Source organism: Mirounga leonina, unplaced genomic scaffold (assembly GCF_011800145.1).
Source record: "Mirounga leonina isolate KUSES-001 unplaced genomic scaffold, KU_Mleo_1.0 Mir_154, whole genome shotgun sequence".
Classification (NCBI taxonomy): domain Eukaryota; kingdom Metazoa; phylum Chordata; class Mammalia; order Carnivora; family Phocidae; genus Mirounga; species Mirounga leonina.
In genome coordinates this window covers 4,378,128-4,400,831 of record NW_023270389.1, presented here as the reverse complement: position 1 = coordinate 4,400,831, position 22,704 = coordinate 4,378,128, and the positions used below count along the sequence as shown (strand labels likewise).

At 54.0% G+C, this 22,704-nt stretch overlaps 1 protein-coding gene across 1 annotated transcript; it reads left to right on the top strand.

Moving 5' to 3' along the window:
- Window positions 1-3,069: 3,069 nt before the first annotated feature.
- CFAP45 (cilia and flagella associated protein 45) lies at window positions 3,070-21,490 on the top strand. The gene is made up of 11 exons (XM_035009583.1): window positions 3,070-3,386; window positions 5,776-5,912; window positions 7,726-7,870; window positions 8,167-8,337; window positions 9,409-9,587; window positions 11,409-11,538; window positions 15,145-15,291; window positions 16,802-16,915; window positions 17,513-17,706; window positions 20,857-21,081; window positions 21,412-21,490. The coding sequence occupies exons 1-11, from the start codon at window positions 3,177-3,179 to the stop codon at window positions 21,488-21,490; spliced, it is 1,731 nt and encodes a 576-aa protein (XP_034865474.1). The 5' UTR covers window positions 3,070-3,176.
- Window positions 21,491-22,704: the final 1,214 nt, after the last annotated feature.

The window sequence follows — 22,704 nt, the reverse complement described above, 5'->3', positions numbered from 1 at the left end:
CAGGCGCATCCTCACCTTCTTGGTAACCAAAGCCCACAGAAAGGGAAATAGAATCGGGCCGAGCGCTGGGAGCTTGACTTTGCCAGCCCGTGAGGAACCTACATGCAAAAGGAAAACTGGACGGCAGGGTGAGGAGGATGTCCAGGAAAGGACGCAAAAGGTCTTCGTTCCGTTGACGGGTGTTAAGGTTACGTCAAGGAAACCCACAGCTGTCCGCGCCACCCCCATACCAGCTCCTTCTCACCGGATTTGGGCTGAACGTACTGGATCGGGGACGTCCGATGCTGCAGTTTTTAAGGGCTACACTTCTGTGTTCAGAGTTAGGCACCAGCCCCCCGGCTAAGTTTGGTTTTCAAATAAATACAGTGTGTTACCTATAAAAAGAGTTACCTCCTCAATTGCAGAAAATCATTCACTGCGAGAACCATCTGAAGATAATGTTCATCCAAAATTTCTGTTCAACATTTTTTTGTGAACATTCTTTCAATACGCACTCGGGGTGCACACCCTTCAAACAGACATTTTCGCAGGAATACTTACATGTGCCTTCCAATCTGGTTTCTTCAAAACCTAATACATTATAGAGACTGTCCTGTATCAATGACAGAGTGAAAATCATCCGATTGACCAGCTAATCTTTTGGCATCGGAGTCTCTCCCCAAATTCCTAGTGGCGGCCAAATTCCTGTGGTCCTGGGGTGGGAGGGTATTTGAAGAGAGGGAGTCAGCTGGGTCAGCAAGAATGGAAACATCAAAGTGGGACTGGCATCTTTATCTGTCCGCCCTCCTCATCTCCGCCCGTGCAACTAGGCACTAGACAGGCTTGTCTCTGGGCGCTGCTCACCCTCTTGGGGATATTTATTTGGTCATGCAAGAAGTCAAACCAGCCCTTCACTTCCTAAAAGAGCCTTTTGGCTACTGTCTTGACCTAGAGGGCTCTAACTTTCCGTTTCTGCTTGGTTCTTCATTTTTTCGAGTGCTGTTACACAGTGACCTCCCCAATCCTTCTTGTTGTTCTTGGCTACAGGGGCTGGGGCTTATGGCTTAAAAGTCAGCATTTCTCCAGTGAGGTTTCTCAGCCACCCAACCCTAGAGAGCTCAGAGCTTCCCTCTGCCCTGCCCAGTGGCCACTTCCCTGTGGTCATCTCTTTTCCTTCCTCTGTTCTGACTTCTAGGCTCTGACAGTGGAGCATCTCCTGCGCGGCTTGCTCTTGACCTGGGTGCCAAGGGCACAGGAAAGAGGCGACAGGGTCTCAGCCCTGGAGGAACCTGTCGCCCGGTGGACACCTGAGGGTAAACGGCAAACCTGCAGGAGCCCTTGAAAAGAAACAGGAGAACACATGCAAAAACAATAATAATACTTTTCATCTGTCTTCCAAAGCCCCGTCACTACGTTATTTTCCACAGTGATTTGGAAGATGTGGAGTCGGGGAGTGGCGCAGAGTCAGGCGTGTTCTGGGGAGGCTTCCAGTCAAGCTGGCCTGCGGCCCGCGAGAGGCCACCTTGCTTGCTTTCATTCACCCGGGCTTCATCTAATGCGTGTCGCACTCCTCTGATGGGCCAGGCACCACACCTTCTTCCTTACTTAGAGGCAGAACTCACACCATCCCTGCTGGTCCGGTACCTTCCACCTTTCCCCTCCCAATGCTTGCCCTCAGTCCCACCTACTGCAGGTTCTTTTCATTTCCTCTGCTTCTATTTTTGGTGGAAAGGGGAGCAGTTGCTCACCACTAACCATACAATGACCCTTCCGAGTCTGTTATTAGGCATCCTCGGGGCTGCTATATTTACCTTCTAATAAACCCAAGCTTTCCTGCTCTGCTGTCCCGGGGCTGCCTGAAGCTGTAAAGGGAGGCCCCCACCGTAAGCCTCCTGCCGGCTGGGCCAGGCAGTGAGGAAGAAGGGAGGGCACGCACAGCGGGGCGCGGCTGGAGAATAATCGTCTGATTTAGCGGGAAAACCCGAGGCAGGTGAAACAGGTGCTGCCGAATCTGGTTGGTCAGGGCGGATCGGAGAGAGCTTTCAAAACACATCGTCCAGGGCTTAGTGACCTGCAACGACAGGGTCCTTCTCCCTGTCTGCGCTGTCCTCTTGACGGCTGCTGATTCCCAGGCTTGGGAGACCCCCAGTGGGTAGCTCATGCCGCCGAGACACCCCAGCTTAGAGGACTGGGGGACAGGTTGGCTCCTCCAAAGGGAGATTTGGGTCAGCTTTAGAGTAAGGTTGGAGTCGCCCCCAGTCCTCGCAGAAGTCACCTCCCGGAGACAGACTCCCCTCGGGGCTGAGCTGGGCTTTGGGAGGGGAGGAAGTACTAGTATTGCTAGCTGGAGGCAACAGGGCCAGAACTCTGACTTAAGTGCGAGGGCATAGAGGGGGGTGGATTTTGGGGAGCTCCCCGGCTGGGAAACTGTGCTTGGGAAACGGGGACAAAGGGAGGCACTGCAGCTGGAACCGGAGTCAAAATCACCACCCAGAGCGGGTCTGGCAAGGCCCCTGGCTGCACCGTGGCACGCCCAGCCCCGGCAGCTTTGTGGGGTGCTGCCGCGGGTCCTTACCACGCTGCCTCGGCCAGAGCTCCCCCGGGCTCTCCTGGCACCACCCGCTCCCCTCCATTCTCCGGCTCAGGGGATCCGATTGGTGAAGCCGAGGCCCTTTGCCCAGGCTCAGAAGGAGCGTATCTGGTGTTTTTAGCGTCTACAGTCGGAGATAGGCCTTATCTCAACTCATTAGATGAGGAATTCTCCCCAAATAGGAAGACACTGGCTGGTTAAAAGTGCATGCTTTTGGGGTCCCAGGAGTGAAAGCCGTGAAGCAATCACTCAGCCTTCATCCACTGAACTTTACTGGGCACGAACTGTGAGCCAAGCAGCAGGAAGGTGCTTTTCCATCCTCAGTGTCCTCTGGTCCCCACCATAACCTTGGGAGCTTGTGGGGACACGGAGGATGTCAGATAGCGGTGTTAGTCGTGAAAGGGGCTCAGAGCTCAGGCCAAGAGGCTTGGAGGTGGGAGAGGATGCTACCTTTCCGGAGAGGCAGCCCACGTGGCCTCTCAAGACAGTGTCCTTGGGGGAAATTGGGACCAGGATGACGATGACGTCCTCTTGCCATCCCCACTTCCCTCCTCCTCCCTTCTGTACCACACGATGACCTGGCCATCTTCAGTGTGGGGACGAGGAAATGCGAGGTGTTTCCCTTGCCCAGGGTCCAGCCGACCCCTCGGTACTGACGACCCGGCCTTTCTGCCTCTCCCTGCAGCCGCTAAGCACCACTGGCGTCCTGAGTTCGTCCTCCACCACTTCCAACAGGTCGAGGAATAGGGCTCGCTACCGGACCAAAGCCGTGAGCTCCGAGGTGGATGAGAGCCTCTTCGGAGGGGTCAAGGTAACTGTCACCCAGCCCCTCCAGGTAGCTGGCCCTGGGAGGCAGTGACCAGGACTGGTGTTGCTCGGGATGAAGCCAGTCACCCAGATGACTCTCAGAGGGAGACCCGAGCAGCCGGACGCTGGCATCTAGTGGGGCCCTGTGATCAGGGGTACCTGGCCCCTCCACCCCTGCAATCTTCACATCTGCCCTGCATTTAAAATCTGTTGTGATGTTGAGGGGGACTCTGCTGCAGAGAGCAGGTCGTTGCCCAGTGAGTGCCCCAGGATGAAGACGTGTGAGGGCCACGGACCGAGCTCACAGACCTGGAGCAACATATTGCCCCTCCGTCCAAGAACAGCATCAGAGAAAACCACAGATCCTCCTCTCCCAGTTGCTCAACTAACAGGGTTCATTAGCTTTGGGAAATCCCGAGCAGGTCTTCATGTGCAGGTGTTGTCCCCACTAAGAGGCCGACAGCTTCTTCTGTGTAGAGAAGGAGAGCTAGCGAGAGCATGACTTGGAATATTCTTGGTACACGGGAAGTGCAGCAGGTGAGAAGGAAGGACAGAAGGAGAATGGGACATGGAGAGAGGGCAGTGAGAGACGGAGGGGCAGAGTAAAGGACAGGAAAGATGCCAGGAGTGGTGTGAATGCTGGTGGGAACACCTGTGCATCCGGCAGGTGGTGGGAGCCCAGCGGATGTCCGTGCTCCTCGCTGTCCTCATTGTGAACCAAAAAGGACTCTCCAGGGGCATCTGGGTGGCTCAGTCGGCTGAGCGTCTGAGTCCTGGTTTTGGCTCTGGTCTGATCTCAGGGGTGTGAGATCAAGCCCACCGCCCCACCTCTAGCTCCGTGATCTGTGACCGGTAATCCGTGATCTGCGATCCTCGGGGAGTGTGATCCGTGACCCCGGGGAGTCTGCTTGGGGATTCTTTCTCCTGCTGCCTCTGCACCCCCTCCACTTGCGCATGTGAGCGCTCTCTCTCTCAAGGAAATAAATAAATCTTTAAACAAACAGGACCTTCCAGAGGGTTCGAGAAGGCACCTTTCTCCATTTATTTTTTTCTGATTTACTTATTTTTAAGATTTTATTTATTTATTTACTTGAGAGAGACAGTGAGGGAACACACACAGAGGGAGAAGCAGGCTCCCCGTTGAGCAGAGAGCCCGATGCTGGACTCGATCCCAGGACCCCCGGGATCACGACCTGAGCAGAAGGCAGACGCTTCACCAGCTTAACCAGCTGAGCCACCCAGGCGCCCCGCCTTTCTCCATTTAGAAGACGGCCATCTGCATCGGTTTTCCTATCCACAGGGACAGAATCGGAGGAATGCACCCTCACTTACAGACAGGTTTTGTTTTGGGCCCGTGGGGTGATGAAGGGTTTGGAAATGGCCGAGTTCTCCAGGAGTCGTCCAGCTGGGACAGCGGGAGGGGCAGTCAGAGAAATGCCTGTTCCGGGCCCTTTTCTTTGGCCTCCTCGCTGGGGGAGCGGAGGTCTCTGAAGCGGCAGCAGGGGGCAGAAGCGGTCCGTGGCGCGCCTGAGTCGCGCCCTCTCGGAAGCAGATGGACTGCAGCTGGTGGTAACACTCTGGGGACGGTCTGTGCAAAGGGCGAAGGGCGCTCAGGACCCGAAGGACCTGCACAACCTCCATGGAGGCAGGATCACGGTCGCTGCCTTCATGACAAATGAAATTCTCTCCTGCGTTCAAAATTTTCCTGAAATAAGTGCTTTCATTTTCTTATTACCTGACTCTTTCATGGTTGGAATATTTTGGAAAAAAAAATCATACATTTAATATGTATGCCTTCTAATGCTGATTCCCTGACTTTCTAACCACATTCCATGTAAAAGCAGGTCTCCGCCAGGCCATTTGGCCATTTCTAACCTCCTCCATATGATTTTTTCGGGGGCGGGGGGACCAAAGTAAATTAATCATAAGGAAGGATTAAAAATTCCGAATATCATGGATTGCATGAGTCTGTAACAAATGGTATTATCTCAAACCACGATGTGGGTCCAAGAGAGATCATTATTTCTTCTTTCATAAATCTTAAAGGGAGGAGAACCTAGAGACCCCAGATTTTCTGTGCCTGATGGTTTCAGGTTAGGAATGGACACACACTAGCCACTCCCCTCCCCATCCTTCCAGGACTATTTGCCAAGACATGGGAAGGCCTTGTTCTCAGAGGCACTGGTCAGTAAGAAGGCAGCCATATTCAAGGGCAGAGCAGTGTACTGCTTTCTCAGTGCCCTGGAAACTCTTGGTGGTCCCGCCATCTGGGCCGCAGTCAGCCTTTTCTGCCATTGGATGGGGCGGAAGAAACAGGGGAAGGCTGCCCTTGAAGAAGTTGGGACTGACCCGCAGGATGTGGGCTGACCAGCTTCTAAGCCGGCTTCCTGACCCCACAGCCTCAGGCCCAGAGCGACAGCCCCATTGTGGTCCTCCGAGATAAGCATGCCATTCGGAAAACCCTCACTGCCCTGGGCTTGGAAAACAAGCCGGAGACCATCCAGCTCATCACCCGGGACATGGTCCGGAAACTCATGTGAGTACCCAGGGCTCAGGGCCCTGCCTCCCCATCCCAGCCTGCACTTCTGCTAAGGACCTGTGCAGGGAGAGGGGCTATCTGATCTCCTCCAGATAGTCGAGCCCCACTTCTGTCCTATTCATCTCCCCTGTTCTCTTCCTAGCTCTCCTTCCTTGGCATCTTGGCCTCTCTTGTTGCTCCCCCTCTTGTATCGATTCTTGCCTTTGCCTTCGATCCCCCGCTTCTTCTTTTCCCCTGTCTCCTGGCTGCGGTGGGACTCATGGGACTGCGAGAGGGGCCGTGCTTGGTGGGTCCTCTCTGAGCCCCCCTTAGTGCTCTTGGTAAAGAGAAATGGTCCAGATGAGTCAACTCCTTTTGGCTGTACCAAGAATCTGAAGTAAAGGGAAACTGACCAGATGCTAATTGGCCCCCTGGCTTCTTCCCAGGCTCTGGGGCCAGAAGAGGAAATTCCCTGGGGCTCTTGGGTTCCTTTGGGATTGGCTCTGCGTGGCTTCCTGACTAGAGCTGCCCCCTTGCTCGGTGCCCCTGTGGTTTAGGTCTGTAGCTCAGCAGGGGGAACAGCTGTCGCTGGGGGCGGTGGGGGTTGGTTCCAGCTGCACTCTCTGAAACCGTCCTCCCAGCCCTGGTTCCACCCGCGGAGAACTCGAGCTCCCAGGAAGTGTTGTCTGTGTCATGAGCTGGGGCAGCGCGGCTGGGTCACGGCCCCAGGAGCGCAGTCTGGTCGGCCCTGGTGGCAAACGGCCATGCATGGTCCGCCTCCTGCAGCCGCTGGTGGGGCGAAGGAAGGGTTCCTTTTTGGGGTGGGCCAGATCGGTCCTGGTCATTGCAGGTCCCGGGCCAAGCCCCGGATCCACTCACTCATTCGGCCCTCCTCCTGAACTGCTCCCCACCACACCCACACCCACACCCACACCCACACACACACACACGCATTTTATGAGATGAGGTTTCACTTCCTGCCTCCGATGGTCTGCGTCTCCTTGCCGTGTCCCTGTTAAATGGCCTCACCCAGAAGCAGCTTTATTCCCGGCCCGGGCTGCTCCTGCCGCCTCCACCTTCAGTGTATGTCATTTGTTTGTAATCATTATAATTAGCTATTGGTTTGCTGAATGTGCTGGGCGGATAGGAGGAGAGGTCCGCAGACATGCTTCTGACTGTTGTTGATGAGAGATTTTAATTAATATTTAGGGCTCAAAGCTTCTCTCTGGGCCGGATGGACAGGGATGCTTAGGTTTCTCACAGCATCCATTTCAACCTTGTCTGGCGTCCCCCCTGCCCTTTTTATGTCATCCTTGAAGAATAAGCTATTTTTAAAGTCCAGTTCACCAGCGTGGTTTTGCGCTCTCCCTCTGGGCCCAGCCAGAGGCTAGGCGGCCACCGGGGCCAGCAGAGGCTGCATCCTGGAGGAGTGCGTGGTCCCCGCACAGGCCGTGCCCGGGGGTAGGAGGCACAGCCCAGGCCGTGACAGCAGAGCGCGGTGGCCTCCGAGGAGGTCGGCTCTCGGTCTGGTGGGGGGATTGGCCTATGTGCACATGAGGGGCGGGGGAGGGTCTCTGATGGGTGCACCGAGAAGGTGACATGCACACTAGGCCTTTCAGCAAAAGTCCTTAAAATGTCTCTGCTTGGCCTATGCCTCACCTGGGACCCCTTCTCCCCAGTGGGCCGGTGGTGCAGCGGGCGGTCTCTCCCGCCATGGGGTGGCATCGTGGGACGCCAGCAGTGATGAGGGAGGGGCGGAGGGCCGAGCACCTGTGGTGCGGTGCTGAGAGCTTCCCACTCCTCTCCACTGACTGTTCATCCCCTGGGGCAGCGTTCCCGCCAAGGATCCCTCTGGGGAGTCCCTCATCATGAGCCCTGAGGAGTTTGAACGCGTCAAATGGGCATCCCACCTGCTGACCAGAGAAGAGCTCGAGGCCAGGGAGCAGGCCTTCAAGAAGGAGAAGGAGGCCATCGTGGTAGCTGCCCTCCCCGAGCCCTGATCTCTGCAGATGGGAGGGGGGAGCTCTAGTCTGTGGGTCCTGGAAGGAGGCGTGAATGTGTGCTTCATGGAGACCAGAGACGTGCTAGAGTGGACACCAGGTGTGGGAACAGCTGGGGGGCGGAGGACGGGTGAGGAGGAAGCCAGGCCGAGAGACTTCTGGGTTCTGCTAGCACGATGGGTGAAGCCACCTTGAGGGTCCTCCTGGGTGGCCTGTGGTAGCCGGGCCAGCACCCCGGGCAGTCCCCTACTGATCCAGACTGTCTCCCGTAGGACGCGGTGACCAAGCGCAAGAAGATCATGAAGCAGAAGGAAATGGTGTGGAGAAACAACAAGAAGCTCAGCGACCTAGAGGAGGTGGCCAAGGAGAGGGCCCAGAACCTCCTGCAGAGAGCCAACACCTTGCGCATGCAGCAGGAGGAGGAGCTCAAGGACATGAGCAAGGTGGGGACTTCGTTCCTCCCCTCCTCCCGCCCTCCTCTTAGGCTCTGGATGGCCTCAGCTCCAGATGGACTTGGGGCAAGGAGGGGGTGATGGGTGAGGGGCTGGTGGAGGGGGGAGTTGCTGTGGTCAGAGGGAGGACTGGCCTTGCCACATGCTGTCCGTGTGACCTTCAGCAAGTCACTCATCCGCCCTGGGCCTCATTTTCTTCATGTGTCAAACAAGAGTGGTAAAACTACTTAGCAGGGTGATTCTCGGGGTGAACTGAGCTTTGCCAAGTGAGGACCTGCCTTCCCTTTCTCTCCTGCGGGGAAACGGGCTTCTCCTGAGGAGCCCAAAGGGCTTCCTTTAGCTGAGAGCATGAAGACAAGAGGCTCGGGTGGATTTTTTGTTTCTCATTGGCATGTGGTTCACGTCCCAAGCACACGAACACCGCTGACTCCCAACCCCGTCATCTACACTTCTCTCCCAGGTTGTCTGTCCTCATGCCTCCTTTTATTTTCCAGAGCTTTCACTTGGTCGTTCTTATGGAAGGCTGTCCCCTGATGTGTCATGTTGGGCTCTTCCAGCTTAAAAAGTCTAGTCGCTTGGCCTCTGCACGAGTGTTTCAGTTTCCCTGAGAAGTAGAACAGGGGGCCTAATGTTGGGGTTCATGGGTCCCTAAGGGGGACCTTGAACCTCTGAAGTTTTATGGAAATTTTATGTGTATGTATGTAAGTGAATCTTAAGGAGGACAGAGCCCATTGCTTTCTTCATATTCTCAAAGAGTGGTCCATGGCCCCCAAAACACGAAGACCCAATGCCCTGAGAGGTGCTAGTGAGGCTTCTCCTTGCATAGGCTAGCACTCTTAGGAGCCAGTGAGTGTTCACACAGAGCTACACTCAGGGAAGGGTGAGCACAGGAATGCTCTTGCTCTCCCGGGCTTGCGTGTGGCTGTGCGCGGGTCCGGCACGCTCAGGAGTGCCCTGCTCCCATTTCTCCCCTCCAGCTTCCACACCCCATGGTGCATCCCTCCCCGTCCTTGTGCCTAGACCTGGTGCCACCGTGTCATTCCCCCTCCGCCCCCCCTGCAGATCATCCTCAATGCCAAGTGCCATGCCATCCGGGATGCCCAAATCCTGGAGAAGCAGCTGATTCAAAGAGAATTGGATGCAGAGGAAAAGCGGTTGGATCAGATGATGGAGGTAGAACGACAGAGATCCATTCAAAGGCAGGAGGAGCTGGATAGGAAGAGGAGGGAGGAAAGAATCAGGTACAGCGGTGGTTTTGGCATCTCCCTCCCTGTCATTTCCATGGGTCTTTAGGTCCCAGTAGCCTTGCCAAGAGGGAACAGAGGAGAAATGGTCATTACTACCATCTACTATGATCTCAAAACCTTATGATGACATTCATAGAACCGCAGAGCTTCTCAAAGCTGATTCCTCAGATCATAACAGGTGCCTCACAGTCTGGCCCCAATGCAGCCTCGTTTCCTAGCTTTTCCTGCCATCCCTCTGTGGTTCCCCGTCCCCCAGCACGCCTGGACTCCTCACGGTTTATGCTTTTGTTGTTCCTTCTGCTTTGAATACTCTTCTCTTTCCTTTTCCCTTGGAAAATACTTTCTCTTCCTTTAGTATGTGGCTTTGCTGTCACCTCCCCTGGAAAGCTCTATCCCTTCAGCGGGCAGGCTCCGGGGTCCCTTTCTCTGCGTCCTGCCACACCATGTTTATACTCCAGCACATGGCTTCTCGCACTGGGGCTCTCTGGCCCTCACCAGACAGCATTCCTGTCTTGGTTCATTCCTGTAGCTCCTGGACCTAGCAGAGCGTTTGGCCTGTGGCAGGTGCTTAACACACGTTAGGGTGAAAAATTCAGTCCCCTTCCTTTTGCAGAAAAGGACAAGTAAATTTATCGGAGCAGGTTATTTACCAAATTCACCAGAGCGGGTAAAGTTACCAAAAGGACGAGTAGATTTACCAGAACAGGTAAATTATAGGCCCACAGTGTCCCAGGTCTAGAACATCAACCATATAAGGTGAGAGTTACCTTGAACCACACTGACTGGCTCTGCTCTCTCCCCCTCTGAGTCTGTGCTCTTGAACCATTCGCCTCTGTGCTTCACGTAGGCAGCTGCTCGACTGTAGCAGGCTCCCCATAAATGTGGATTTAATGGCTAAGTGGCTCTTCATCTTCTGCATAAACAGCTCCAATTAAAGAAAAATCTCTGCCTCATCAGGCCACTCTAATGATCTGAGTTGGTCCTTATATTGAGCCTCAGCCCGCTTCCATGTAACTCTTTTACTCATTCCTCCTGTGTATTTCATCTGGAGTCATGAAGCCATTCAAGCGCTCCACCTGGATGGGAATCTCATTGTCCTTCCTCTCAGTTCTACCCTAACCTGTGTCTTCTCTCATTCTCCCAGCCTTTACTCATACATCATGGGGTCTGGATGCGTCTAAGTTTACTGTCATCCCAACAACACATAGGGAATCACTGCCACCAGCAGGGATTGTAAACTCTGAGTTCTCTGCTATTTACTGTTGAGCAAGGGCATCGCTGAGTGCAGAGGCTTGTTCAGACCCAGGGGTGGGAGGTCCGTGGCACGTGAGATGGGGCATAAGATAGACAGCTAACGAAGTGGGTGTGGGAGGTGGGTGGGAGACAGGACACACTGGGTGCTAGCCGAGGCACGGGAGGAAGGAGAGGTCCTGGGCTTTCTGACTGCGAAGCTGGCTAGGAACCTAGCATCCCACGGTTGCTCAGGGAGGGCTTGGGAGGCGGTAGGATTTCAGAAGCTCTTGACACACTGAAAGGCAGACTGTGCATTGCAGAGGTGCGGTGCACTCCTGGGCAAACAAATGAAGAAGGGGGGCCTCAAGAAGGGGGGCTTGGAAGAGGAGAGGACAGCACCCTCACGACACCGGACACTCGAGAAGGACTTTGGTCTGGGCTCATGAAGAGTAGCGATGTGTAGGGGGTGCTTGTCCAATTGTCCCTGGGACACCTCCCATCTTGGGGGTTATTTGGGTGGAGGCTGGAGCAGAGGAACGTGGACGTGGGTTTCTAAGCCCCTGCGGTACTTCTCACTCCTAGAGGAAGACAGCATATTGTGGAACAGATGGAAAAGAACCAGGAGGAGCGGTCGCTGCTCGCCGAGCAGCGGGAGCAGGAGAGGGACCAGATGCTGGAGTACATGGAACAGCTCCAGGAGGAGGATCTAAGGGTAACACGCTGGACAGATGATGCCAAATTCCACCAGCAACAGCAACAAAGCTCTCCGAGATTTGGGGGTGTCAGGGTGTGGACTGATTTTCTGTCAGGCACATGCTCATTTCGCAACACCATCGCCATCAGTTTTTATGGCCTTGTTGAATGTTCATTTGGCTGTGGCGCTATACTGGGGGATGAACAGGGACTTGGACAGATTCTGTCCCTGCCTCCCGGGGACTTGGGGTCCGAGACCAACACATCCGTGGGCATGGACACAGAAAGGAAATATACAGCCATGTGCATTGCACACATAAACACAGGGATGTTTATTTATTTTTTTTGGTTTATTTTTTTTATTCTTATGTTAATCCCCATACATTACATCATTAGTTTTAGATGAAGTGTTCCATGATTCATTGTTTGTGCATAACACCCAGTGCTCCATGCAGAATGTGCCCTCCTCAATACCCATCACCAGGCTAACCCATTCCCACCCCCCTCCCCTCTAGAACCCTCAGTTTGTTTTTCAGAGTCCATCGTCTCTCATGGTTCGTCTCCCCCTCCGATTTCCCCCCCTTCATCCTTCCCCTCCCGCTACGTTCTTCTTCTTCTTTTTTTCCTTAACATATATTGCATTATTTGTTTCAGAGGTACAGATCTGAGATTCAACAGTCTTGCACAATTCACAGTGCTCACCAGAGCACATACCCTCCCCAGTGTCTATCACCCAGTCACCCCATCCCTCCCACCCCACCCCCCACTCCAAAAACACTCAGTTTGTTTCCAACACAGGGATGTTTAATAGTCTTCCCGCACCTATTTAGGGATGTGATACACTTTGTAGATGTCTTAGCTCTGTCTTAGGCTCAGGCTCCCTGCTGTTCCCTCACTCCAAGTACACAGCATCCGAACGTGGTTAATTGTGTGGAGGAGCCAAACCTTTTTTCTCCGTTCGTCTAGGTAAAATCAATAGGCATATCCACTGCAAAAGAAATGATGACATACCTGCCCAAAACCAGTGAACTTAAAGAAACCCTCTTCTGTTTGCCCGCTTCGGTCTGTTGCAATACATAAAGGCCGCTCGCACAGTGCGGGGGCAAGGGGAGCCTTTGGGGTGTTTATTCTTTCTGCCCCCCCTCAGTTTTTTACCTTTGAGAATTTTTGTTCGCACAGACAAGTTGAAAGAATTATATATATCACATCCATCGATGTTCCACCTGGATTTCATAATTGTGAATCTGCCATAGTTGTTTGTCTCTTTTGGGGGCTTATACGTATTCTGTTACTGTTAAACTCTTTCACAGCAGATATCTTGAGACTTTGCTACTAAATGGTTCAGCCCTTATTTCGGAAGAACAAAGATGCTCTCTTACCAGTCATCAGTACTGGTATCTCATCCCCTCGTGAAAAATTGGAATCCAGTGATTCTGTCATATCATTTAATACTTAATCCACATTCAGATTTCCCCAAGTGTTCCAAAAATGTATTTTCAGTTTTCTTTTTTTCAACCAAGATCCAATCAAGGTCCCTGCCTTGCATTCACTTAAGCCTCTTTCATGTGCTTTGACCTAGAAGAGTTCTCGTTCGTTCCTTCCTTGATTTTTTTGGCACTGGTTTTGTGAGGGACCCAGGCAAGTCAACTTGAAGTGTTTCCCCCATTCTGATCTGTCAGATTATTTCCTCATGGTGTCATTTAACTAGTGGGATCTGTATTCCTGATTTTTTTCTCTTCTTTCCCCACGTTAATGGACGATTGGGTTGTCATCCCCCAGTGATTTGATGATGGTTGGAACCAACAAAAACAACAACCTGAAAAGTAAATAAATAGGCAAAGAAGTAGGTCAATGCATGATGGTATATCTGTCCTAGATCAGTGTTCAGCAGGTTTTCTCCTTGTGCTGGTCAATGGGATTAAATAATGGGTACTGATGGCAGGCCTAAATCTGGTGGGAAGCAGGTAGAAAGGAAAGGAAGAAAAGGAGAAGGGGAAAGGAGTGGAGAGTCACTGGGCCAGGTGGGGAAAAGTGGGGTGAGTGAAGAGGTAGGCGCGGGGAGAGTGAGGGAATGCTGGCCGCTGTGACTCACGCACCACAGCCGGGTGGGAGGCAGTGGGTGCTGTGCCGATCTGGTGCAGAAGGCGTTCCGGAAGGCCTGGACGTGGCTGTGAGTCCAGCTCGGGGAGAGCCAGCAGAGTTGTCTTGGATGAGTCAGGGCAGAAGCTGGGTTGAGAAGCAGCTGGAAGTCTAGGGTGGGGCATAGCCTTTGAGGGATGGAGGGAGCTGGAAACGGTGTGTGGGGGGAGTTGTTGGGTGGAAGAATTTGAAGGAAAGAGGTGGAGATTGATGGGAGGATATAGGTAGGCCAGCTGCATAAGATTCTACGTTGGGACCCGAGAATGTGCTCGCTCTGATCTTCAGGCTTTGAAAGGCTCAGGCTCCTTCCTTAGAAGGGATCTTGTCACTCAGGGTCACACTGGCACCCTGTCCTCCATCATTCATTGTCTTTCTCTGTGTCTACCATTTTTTTTCCCCTTTTTCTCCCATGCCACTCACTTTGGTTCCCCCTTGCCCTGTTTTAGTTGATTATTTGCTGTTTTCCTCTCATTGGGCTACACATATTGCCAGGGAAGACAGGAAGTGTGACATGGTCCCCGTCCTCTGGCAGGGACAGGATGAACACACAGGAATGAATGGGGACCTACAAGGCAGGGCCTAACCAAATCCCAGGAGGCGTGGCACCGTCTTACGTGCAGAGGGGATTCAGAAATCAAGAGAGAACTGGAAGTTGGGGCAATCTTCCCGAGAAGATTGGAACTTTAATTTAGAAAGACCAGGTTTTGGGGCGCCTGGGTGGCTCAGTCATTAGGCGTCTGCCTTCGGCTCAGGTCATGATCCCAGGGTCCTGGGATCGAACCCCGCATTGGGCTCCCTGCTCTGCGGGAGGCCTGCTTCTCCCTCTCCCCCTCCCCCTGCTTGTGTTCCTTCTCTTGCTGTGTCTCTCTCTGTCAAATAAATAAATAAATAATAAAATCTAGAAAGACCAGGTTTCAAAATTCTGGCACTGGATTTTGTTAGCTGGATGGCCCTGGACAAATAAATTTGGGGCCTCAGTGTCTTCACCTGCATGAGAGAGAACAAATTCTACCTTTCAGAGTTTGGGGATGAATTTGGGTTTCAGAGATAGGCTATATAAAGGGCCCAGTGAATAGAAAATACTCAGTTAGCAATACTTTATTATTTCAATCATCACTATGGAATAGAGACCAGAAGCTAGGGTTTGACGAAGAGAGGGAAATTGAAGGCAGGAGAAAAGACCAGCAACAATGGGTAGGACTTCTCATGACATGTGGGAGACACCGGGGAGAATTTTAAGAGCCTCCACTTCCCCGAGAGTGTATAGAAATCATCCGAGTCGGGCTGCCACCAGCCACGTGAGTGCAGACTGCAAAGAGGCCATTTGGCTGCGAGGGGTCATTGGTGAGGCTTGACCAGAGGCTAGCGGCGGCAGCTGGCCGGCAGATGGGGCATGTGCCCCTGCCTCTGTGTCTCTGTCCTTATGGGCCAGTGTCTCTGGGTCTTGTCCCCTCCTACTTGGAGGCTCTTTTCCTTCTGATGGCAGGACATGGAACGGAGGCACCAGCAAAAACTAAAGATGCAAGCTGAGATTAAGCGCATTAATGATGAAAACCAGAAACAGAAGGCAGAGCTGCTGGCTCAGGAGAAACTGGCAGACCAGATGGTGATGGAGTTCACCAAGAAGAAGATGGTAGGTTTCTGATGCCCGGGACTTCTGGCCACGGGGAGCGTCAGGCCTGAGATCTAGGGGACTCATGACAGGAAGCCATGTGTCCATTCCAGAATTCATGTTCTTCGTTCAAGGGACTGGCTCCTTCTTCTCTTCATCTTGGCCACTGGTTCATTAATAGAGAGTAGGCTGGAAGGGACACCCAAATTAGGATGTTATACCCTTGTTAACATCTTTGATTAGAAGTTGGATGAAGGTCAGGTACAAACTGGGAAGAAAATGAAAACTACTGAGGAAAGGAAAGTTTTTGTGGATTCCTCATGGAATGCATAATTACATCCCCAGTGATCACGGGTCACCTGCCCCATAAATTTCTTGTGAAAATTCCTGTACTGGGCATCCTGTACTGGGGGCTAGACTCTGAGAGTAGAGCTTCTCCCACCACTGCTGTGGAAGCTGTCAGCATAAATGCATCGCGGGGCAGAGAGTGACCCTGCTCATGGTGAATGGGGAGATGCTGCTCATGCTGCGCGGACTCACTCAGGAGCCAGGCTGAGGAACGGAGTGATTGGGGGCAGTGCGGAATGGGGGTGAAAAAGCTTCTAAGCCCAGTTTAGATGGAGTGGTGGTCTCTGTTCTTGCAGCTGGGGCTGCCCCGTTAGAGCTAAGGACAGAGATTGGTTGTGGATACCTCTGGAGTTCCCTACCCTGCCATCCGGTGCGAGGTGGAACAGAGACCAGCTTTGACACACAGCCCCTGTGCATAGCTCACAAGTAGGCAACTCACTGGGCTGCCCAGGAGTCTGGGCGGGTAGAATGATGGCTATGGAATATTCTTTATGGGAACGGAGATCACATTTCCACCCAGCTCAAGCCATTAGTCTTATGACTACCCAAGAATGGTAGTTGGGAGGCTGGGTTTGGGAAGATTTTAGGGCTATGTCTGTTCTTCCAGTGAAGTGGCAAAGGGAGCTAACTTTGATGGTTCACTCCTTGCGTATCTGCTAACCACAGTGGAACTGCCCAAAGCATGGTTGGCCATTTGCCCAGGGACTAATGAGGTAACTTCCACCTGCTGCACTTTACAAGACAGGCAGGGTGCCACAGTTGTTACTTGCAGAAACGTGGCCCAGTGGCCTTGCAACTTAGACATTGTCTGCAATACAGTGGAAGGAGCATGAAGGCTGGGCTTGGGATACCTGCGTTCAAATCCTCTTTGGTTGTTGACTAGCTCTGCGATATTGGGCAGGACCCTTGATCTGAATGAATGTCAGTTTCCTCGTCTATAATACCTGTCCCGTAAAATGTAGTAGGGGCCCTCTGGGATCATATAGGAGGAAGCATTTGGTAAACAGTGAAGGATTTTGCAATGCTAATTGACTTTATTCATGCATTGCTAGTTATTTTGCCCTACCTTAAAAAGAGTCAGGGAGTGATATGGGAGATACTGGACAGACTGTGGCAGGAACTTCGTTTCTCTGCAAGGCTGGGGCAACGGGAGCTGCTCTACAAGACCTTTTCTTCCTGGCAGGCTCGAGAGGCAGAGTTTGAGGCTGAGCAGGAGAGAATACGGAGGGAGAAAGAGAAGGAGATCGCCCGTCTGAGGGCCATGCAGGAGAAGGCCCAGGATTACCAGGCAGAGCAGGTACCTTCTTGGTCTCGGCTTCCTTGGGGCTCCCCAGCTCCCTTAACTATTCCCTTGACAGCCTGCAAAACCGACCTGACGGACAGAGTTGCGGAAGGGGTGGGGCGTGCTGGTTACCTAGACTTGAGTCGTCTGAGGGCTAAGGGGTGAGCTGCCCCCAGTGCTTGCGGCAGTGAGGACTGCTCAGGGCATTATGTGCTGAAGGTTCAAGAGAAAGCTTTTGGCTGCCACGTGAAGAACTTTCAACTGTAACTATCACTGAACTGTGTCACCAGGGGAACTGTGGCATCTCCATCATTAGCAGTTTTTAAAATGAGAGGCGACTGTAGGGCCCCTGGAGGTGTTGGAGGTGTAGGGAAAGAATTGGGATCAGCGGTGGGGGAGGACAAGCCAAGACCCCCCAGGGTATCTTCCGACCAGAAAGTTCTACAAGATTCCACGTACGCTTTCCCGCAACAGTCTTGCTGCCAGAGAAATGCACGGCACTCCTCAAAGAGGGCTGTGTCAGAGTCTGCAGTCGGGGTCTTCCTAAGGTACCCGGTCAGTTCCGAGGTCGGTTTGCACCCTCGCGGGTCTCCCCACCTTCTCCTTTCCCAGGATGCCTTGCGGGCCAAGCGCAACCAGGAGGTTGCAGACAGGGAGTGGCGCAGAAAGGAAAAGGAAAATGCGCAGAAGAAGGTGGAGACGGAAGCCAAACTGCGTAAAAGCCGGTTGGAGCAGGTGGCTTTCAAGGAGCACGCTCTGGCCGTTCAGGTGCAACGGGACCGGGATGAGTTCGAGAGGATTCTTCGGTAGGTGGGGCTGGGCACCTCGGCTTCCTTTCCGTGTACTGTGGCAGGGATGGCCCCTACTGGGCGGAGAGGACTTGCTGGCATGTCCACAGACAGATGTGCATTCATCTTGCCTGGGATGGCGGAGTCATTCCAGCTAGATGCAGAGCTGAAATGCGCAAAGACAAGAACTGAGAGCCAAGAATTTTCTGATTAGGGATTTGGAAGACTGCACCTTGACATAGCTAAGGAATTGGGTATTATCGGGATTATTTGTCCCGGAGGATTAAAGGTGTAAGTAAAAGTATGTCTGGTCCCTCTGCCCTCCCCTGCCGCCATGTCCCCCTGTAAGTTAGGGATGAAGCTGCAGCCGGGAGGTCGAGGAGAGATAGAAAGAACTTCAAACACCAAGGCTGTGGGTCACTGGGGAAGAGCCTGGGTTGGGGGCTGGGGTCTTTGCCATTCATTTGATAAATATGTTTTAAGCGTATAAATTCAAGACTCTGTGCTGGATGCTTCAGGAGACATTAGAGGTGAACAAAATGCTGTCCTTGCCAGTTAATGTGGGAGGATGTGGGAGACTCATATTTGGATGGACCTCACCTATATTTATCCATCTTGCCTGCCTTGCCAACCCTTCATCCTTTTATTTTTGTTCCCTTTTGGCTCAGTGAAAATTCCCACCCGTAAGTGGAAGTGAAGTGTTCACATCTGTCACTTTCCCCGCCCCGCGTCCACCCCCAGAGCTGCCGGCAGCCAGAGCTGCTTTGGCGTCTCTCAGTCTGATCTGCCACCACCAGACCCGGCCCCGGGGGTGTCCCCCTGGCACTGTTCTGGACAAACTGGGAATGACTCCTTTCTTGCTCTGGTTCAGACTCTGTAAGATCAGAAGCTTTCAAAGGAAACAAACAAAACAAAATTGGAATGGGGGGTGTAGATACAAAATAACAGAAATTACGCTCAGGTAAGTGGAGAGGCAGTGGTGCAGCCCGGCTTTCTGGTCTACCTGCTCTCAGTCCTTGGCACGGCCCCAGGTACTTGCATGCCAGACCAGACCTGGGCCCCCACCCAAGACCCACCAGCCAGAGGCAGAGCAGACCTGTAGGAACCTCTGCCCTTGTCAGAGCCAGGCTCCTGGTCTTTTATTGGACCGTGGGCCCCCAGCCTGTCCCCACCAGCTGCGGTGCCCTTTGGCTCCGTAGCTTTGCCTGCCCACAAGGGTCGTGCCATGGTCCCTGGAAACCTTCTGAAGGAAGTGGCTTCCTTAACAGCCCCACAGATTCCGCCCCTGGGCTCCAGACTACCTCTCAGATGTCTGCCCTCACCAGCCTGTGTGCCCTTGGACACCTGTGTTGCCTTTAGCAGGCACTAATAAATATTAATGGGAAGAAATTAAGGGTCCTACTTCTGCCACTGACCCATTTGTCCCTTCTTTGCTTTGTTTGCCCAAAGCATGTGCACTAGCCAGTTATTAAAGTGAGACCAGCCCTTTGGACACGTTCAGCTTCACCCGATGTCCTAGGTTAGCATTTAGACCTGCTGTCTCCAGGGCCATGTGACCACCAGGGCGGGTTTCTTTTAGCTCTAGGAGCGTCTCTGCTGTAGCCAGCAATCCAACTTTTCCTCCTTCAAAAGCATGACCTCGTAGATGGCCTCTGTATGTGCTTCCTGCTTCTGGAGAGAGGGATGCCTTTGCCTGGGAGCCCACTGACTAAGCAGAGATAGCTGACCTACCCTACCCCGTGGCTCTCAGGAACACCCGGGAGCTCACATAAAGTCCTGTGGCCCGGGCTCCACCCCCACAGATTCTGATGTAACTGGTCTGGGGTGAGGCCCTGGGCAGCAGCAGGTTTTGGAAGCTCCCGGGTGACTGTAGTGCAGTCAGGCTCCAAGGTCACGGCTATAACCCTGTGAAGTGACCAGGCTTGCCCCATTCAGATTTCCAGCTGCCCAGGGGTTCCCTAGTGACACAGGCAGGCTCCTGTTTCCAGCCTGTTTTGCTTGAGATGAAACAACAGAACCCCATTCTCTGTATAGGAAAATACAAGGGTAAGCGAGGAGGTGTGGTTTCTTGCTATCACGGGGGCGTCTGAGTGGTTGGGGTTGGAGTATAAATGGAGAGGGGTGAGGAAGTCGGCAGGTGTCTCCGGGCAGACTGGGGGGCCCTGTGGCAGGTGCAGGTGACCGCAGGTGTGCGGGAGTTACCGAGAGCTGAGACGACACTGGTGTTTCTCGGGGCCGGGGAGATGGCTGGCCAGAGGGAAGTGAATAAGTGACATGGTGCTTTTTGGAGCTTTGTGGGGTACCAGTGCCCTCAGGGCAGGGAGCAGGTGAGAAATCCCTGCCCAAGATGATTTTACATGTTGTTCTCGTTTTTGGTTATGTCGAGAAAGAACTAAGATGACTGCTCAGGGTGGCCGAGCTCAGCGCTTCCCCTGAGATGTGAATACATTTCATTTGAGGTTTTTTGGAGTCTGTCTGGCCCACGTTGGCCGCTTTCTCCAGGATATTAGGGCCCGTGAAAATCCCCTTGCAAAGAGCCTCCTATGAGGAATCTGGAGAGCTGGAGAGCTGGAGCACTAAGAGGCCCCAGGGACAACTCCTTCTTTCTTCCAGCAAGTAGGAGAGCTAGCTTTACCAACACCAGCACTTGTCACTTCTGAGCATCCCCTTTGCAGTTTTGTTAATGTCATTAGGATTGTTCGTGGGAAGGCAGAAAGGGAGAGAGAGAAAGAAGGATATCTTAGAACCAGCTAGAGAGGAGCTGTGCATCGTTGCAAAAGAGAAGGCTGGAATAAAATAGCTTCCAGTGGGTGAAGCCCTGAGTACAGGCCAGCTACATAATTTGCAGGGCCTGGGGGATCCCTTGTTCAAAAAATATTGAGAATTTCAAAACGGTGACGGAACAGAATGGAAGCAAGCACGGGGCCCGTCTAAGCATGCCCCTGACATGGAGTGCCCCCGGCGCCGGGCCTGGCTGAGGAGAGGGGCGGCATGCACGGAGGCGGCCTGGAGGCTGGTCTCTGAGCCTCAGAAGAGGGTGGGAGTGTGCAGGCCTGTGGTCTCTGAAGCATGTTCCCTGGAGAAGCCCTTCCAGAAGGCTTCCTCAGTGCCTCTCCTCGCTGGGCCAGCTCGGCCTAGTCCATTCGGCAACCGGTGTCCCCGCTCCAGGGCTCAGAGAGAGCAGATTGAGAAGGAGCGGCTGGAGGAGGAGAAAAAGGCCACCGAGCGCTTACGGCATGCCAACGAGCTCAGGCGCCAGGTACGTGAGAACCAGCAGAAGCAGGTGCAGGACCGCATTGCCACCTTCGAGGAGGGCCAGCGCCTCAAAGAGGAGGCCCAGAAGCGGCGTGAGCACATTGATGACATCAAGAAGAGAAAGATTGAAGAGCTGAGGTGCGCTGCAATCCGTGCGGCCCACCTCCCCTCCCCTTCCCCGAGGGCGGGGCGTGTGGGAGTCAGGGGACCGGAGGGAGGTGGCAGGCGCTCTGGGAAGGCCCCTTCTCCTGACTGAAGGCTCACACAGGTTGTTGCCCCCTGACTGGGGCTGCCTGGCTCTGTGGGAGCTCCGAGGCAGGGGGCTAGAGCCTTGAGGGGAATGTGTTTGGGGGACGGATTGTGGGAGCAGGGGTGGGGGTGCGGGCCCCCCGGTTCCGGGGCCCGCTTCCTGCTGCCTCCTCTCTGGTCCCATGCCCCCCTCACACCCGCCCTGTGTCCCCCCTGCAGAGCCACCGGCCTTCCTGAGAAGTACTGCATTGAAGCGGAGCGCAAAGCTAACATCCAGCCAGCCGCCTCTGTGAAATGAGGGGAGTCTCCGTGTCCCCAGGGGTGCCTGCAGGGGACAGGCTCTGCCCAGTCTCTGGGCATCCATAACTGCCGCTAACCTAGACATTTTATAGTTACAGATTAAATTTATTCCACTTCATTAAGCAACAGCCCAGCTTTCTTGGGGGGCGGGGGGCTGTGGCTGCTGAGGACATACGAGCTGCGAGCCCAGTGGGCTATGGGAGCCGGGGCCGTGGGCGATGTGATGCTCTGGGGGGGATGGAAGGGTGCTCCCTGCTGGTGGTCCCTCCTAGCTTCACGGGCCCTTGCCCTGCGTCCCCTGGCTTTTTGGGGGCCCTGGGGGTGTTGCCTTCCTGTCCACCTTCAGCACGGCCTTGCTCTGGCCCTGTTCCAAGTCCAGTTCCGAGGCATTTCAGGGCGGGGGGCTGGAGCCGCTCTCTCAGGGAGGGGCTGGGGCAGGAGGGACCAGAGCTGCAGACGCACGCTCCTACCGGGCACCTGTGACTCAGACCACACCTGTGGGGGGGTGGCATTTGCACCCGGCTTACCCTCTGGCTCTGCCCTCCCCTGCCAGAGCCCTTTCCGCTCCAGGTGTTGCCACAGCACAGACACGTTCCCCCCCCCCAGGCACACGCAGGGCCCTGCTCCTCACCCGACCTGGCTGCCCCTCACTCAAGCGGCCGGGCTCTCCTCACTCCACCTCACCCTGACGGAGGGGGGGCTCCCCGTGGCCATTGTTGCCTGTGTTAGCGTGCCTCCGGTCTCCCCAAAACACTCTTGGTCATTCATTCCCTCATTCAAATGCTGCTTGAGTGCCTCCTTCGCTGGGTGCACGCTGGGCGCTCAGTGCAGCAGACCTGGGTCCACCCTCGTGGACGCTTCTCCTCTGGGCCAATCTGCTCCTGTTCCTCCCTCAGCTGCTCCGCCACGTCTTGCGCCTTTACGATAGTCTCAGCGTTTTTGGAAGCAGCCAGATTACCAGGCTCCTTGTGGGCTGAAGAGCTGTGGTTCAGGGATGGAGGCTTTTTCCCGTTTTGTATGCCTGGGGGGTGGGGAAGGGCTTGCCTCCCAGCTCCCAGCCCCACAGCGTCACCCTGCCCCCTCCATACTCCCCTCCAATCCAGAGCCCAGTCTTGCCTCCCTCGATGGGTCCTGCCCTGGAGGAGGCAGGGAGCCGCTGCTGAGTGCGTCCTGGGTGTTTACAATGCCAGGTTATAGGGGCCTTGGGCAAGA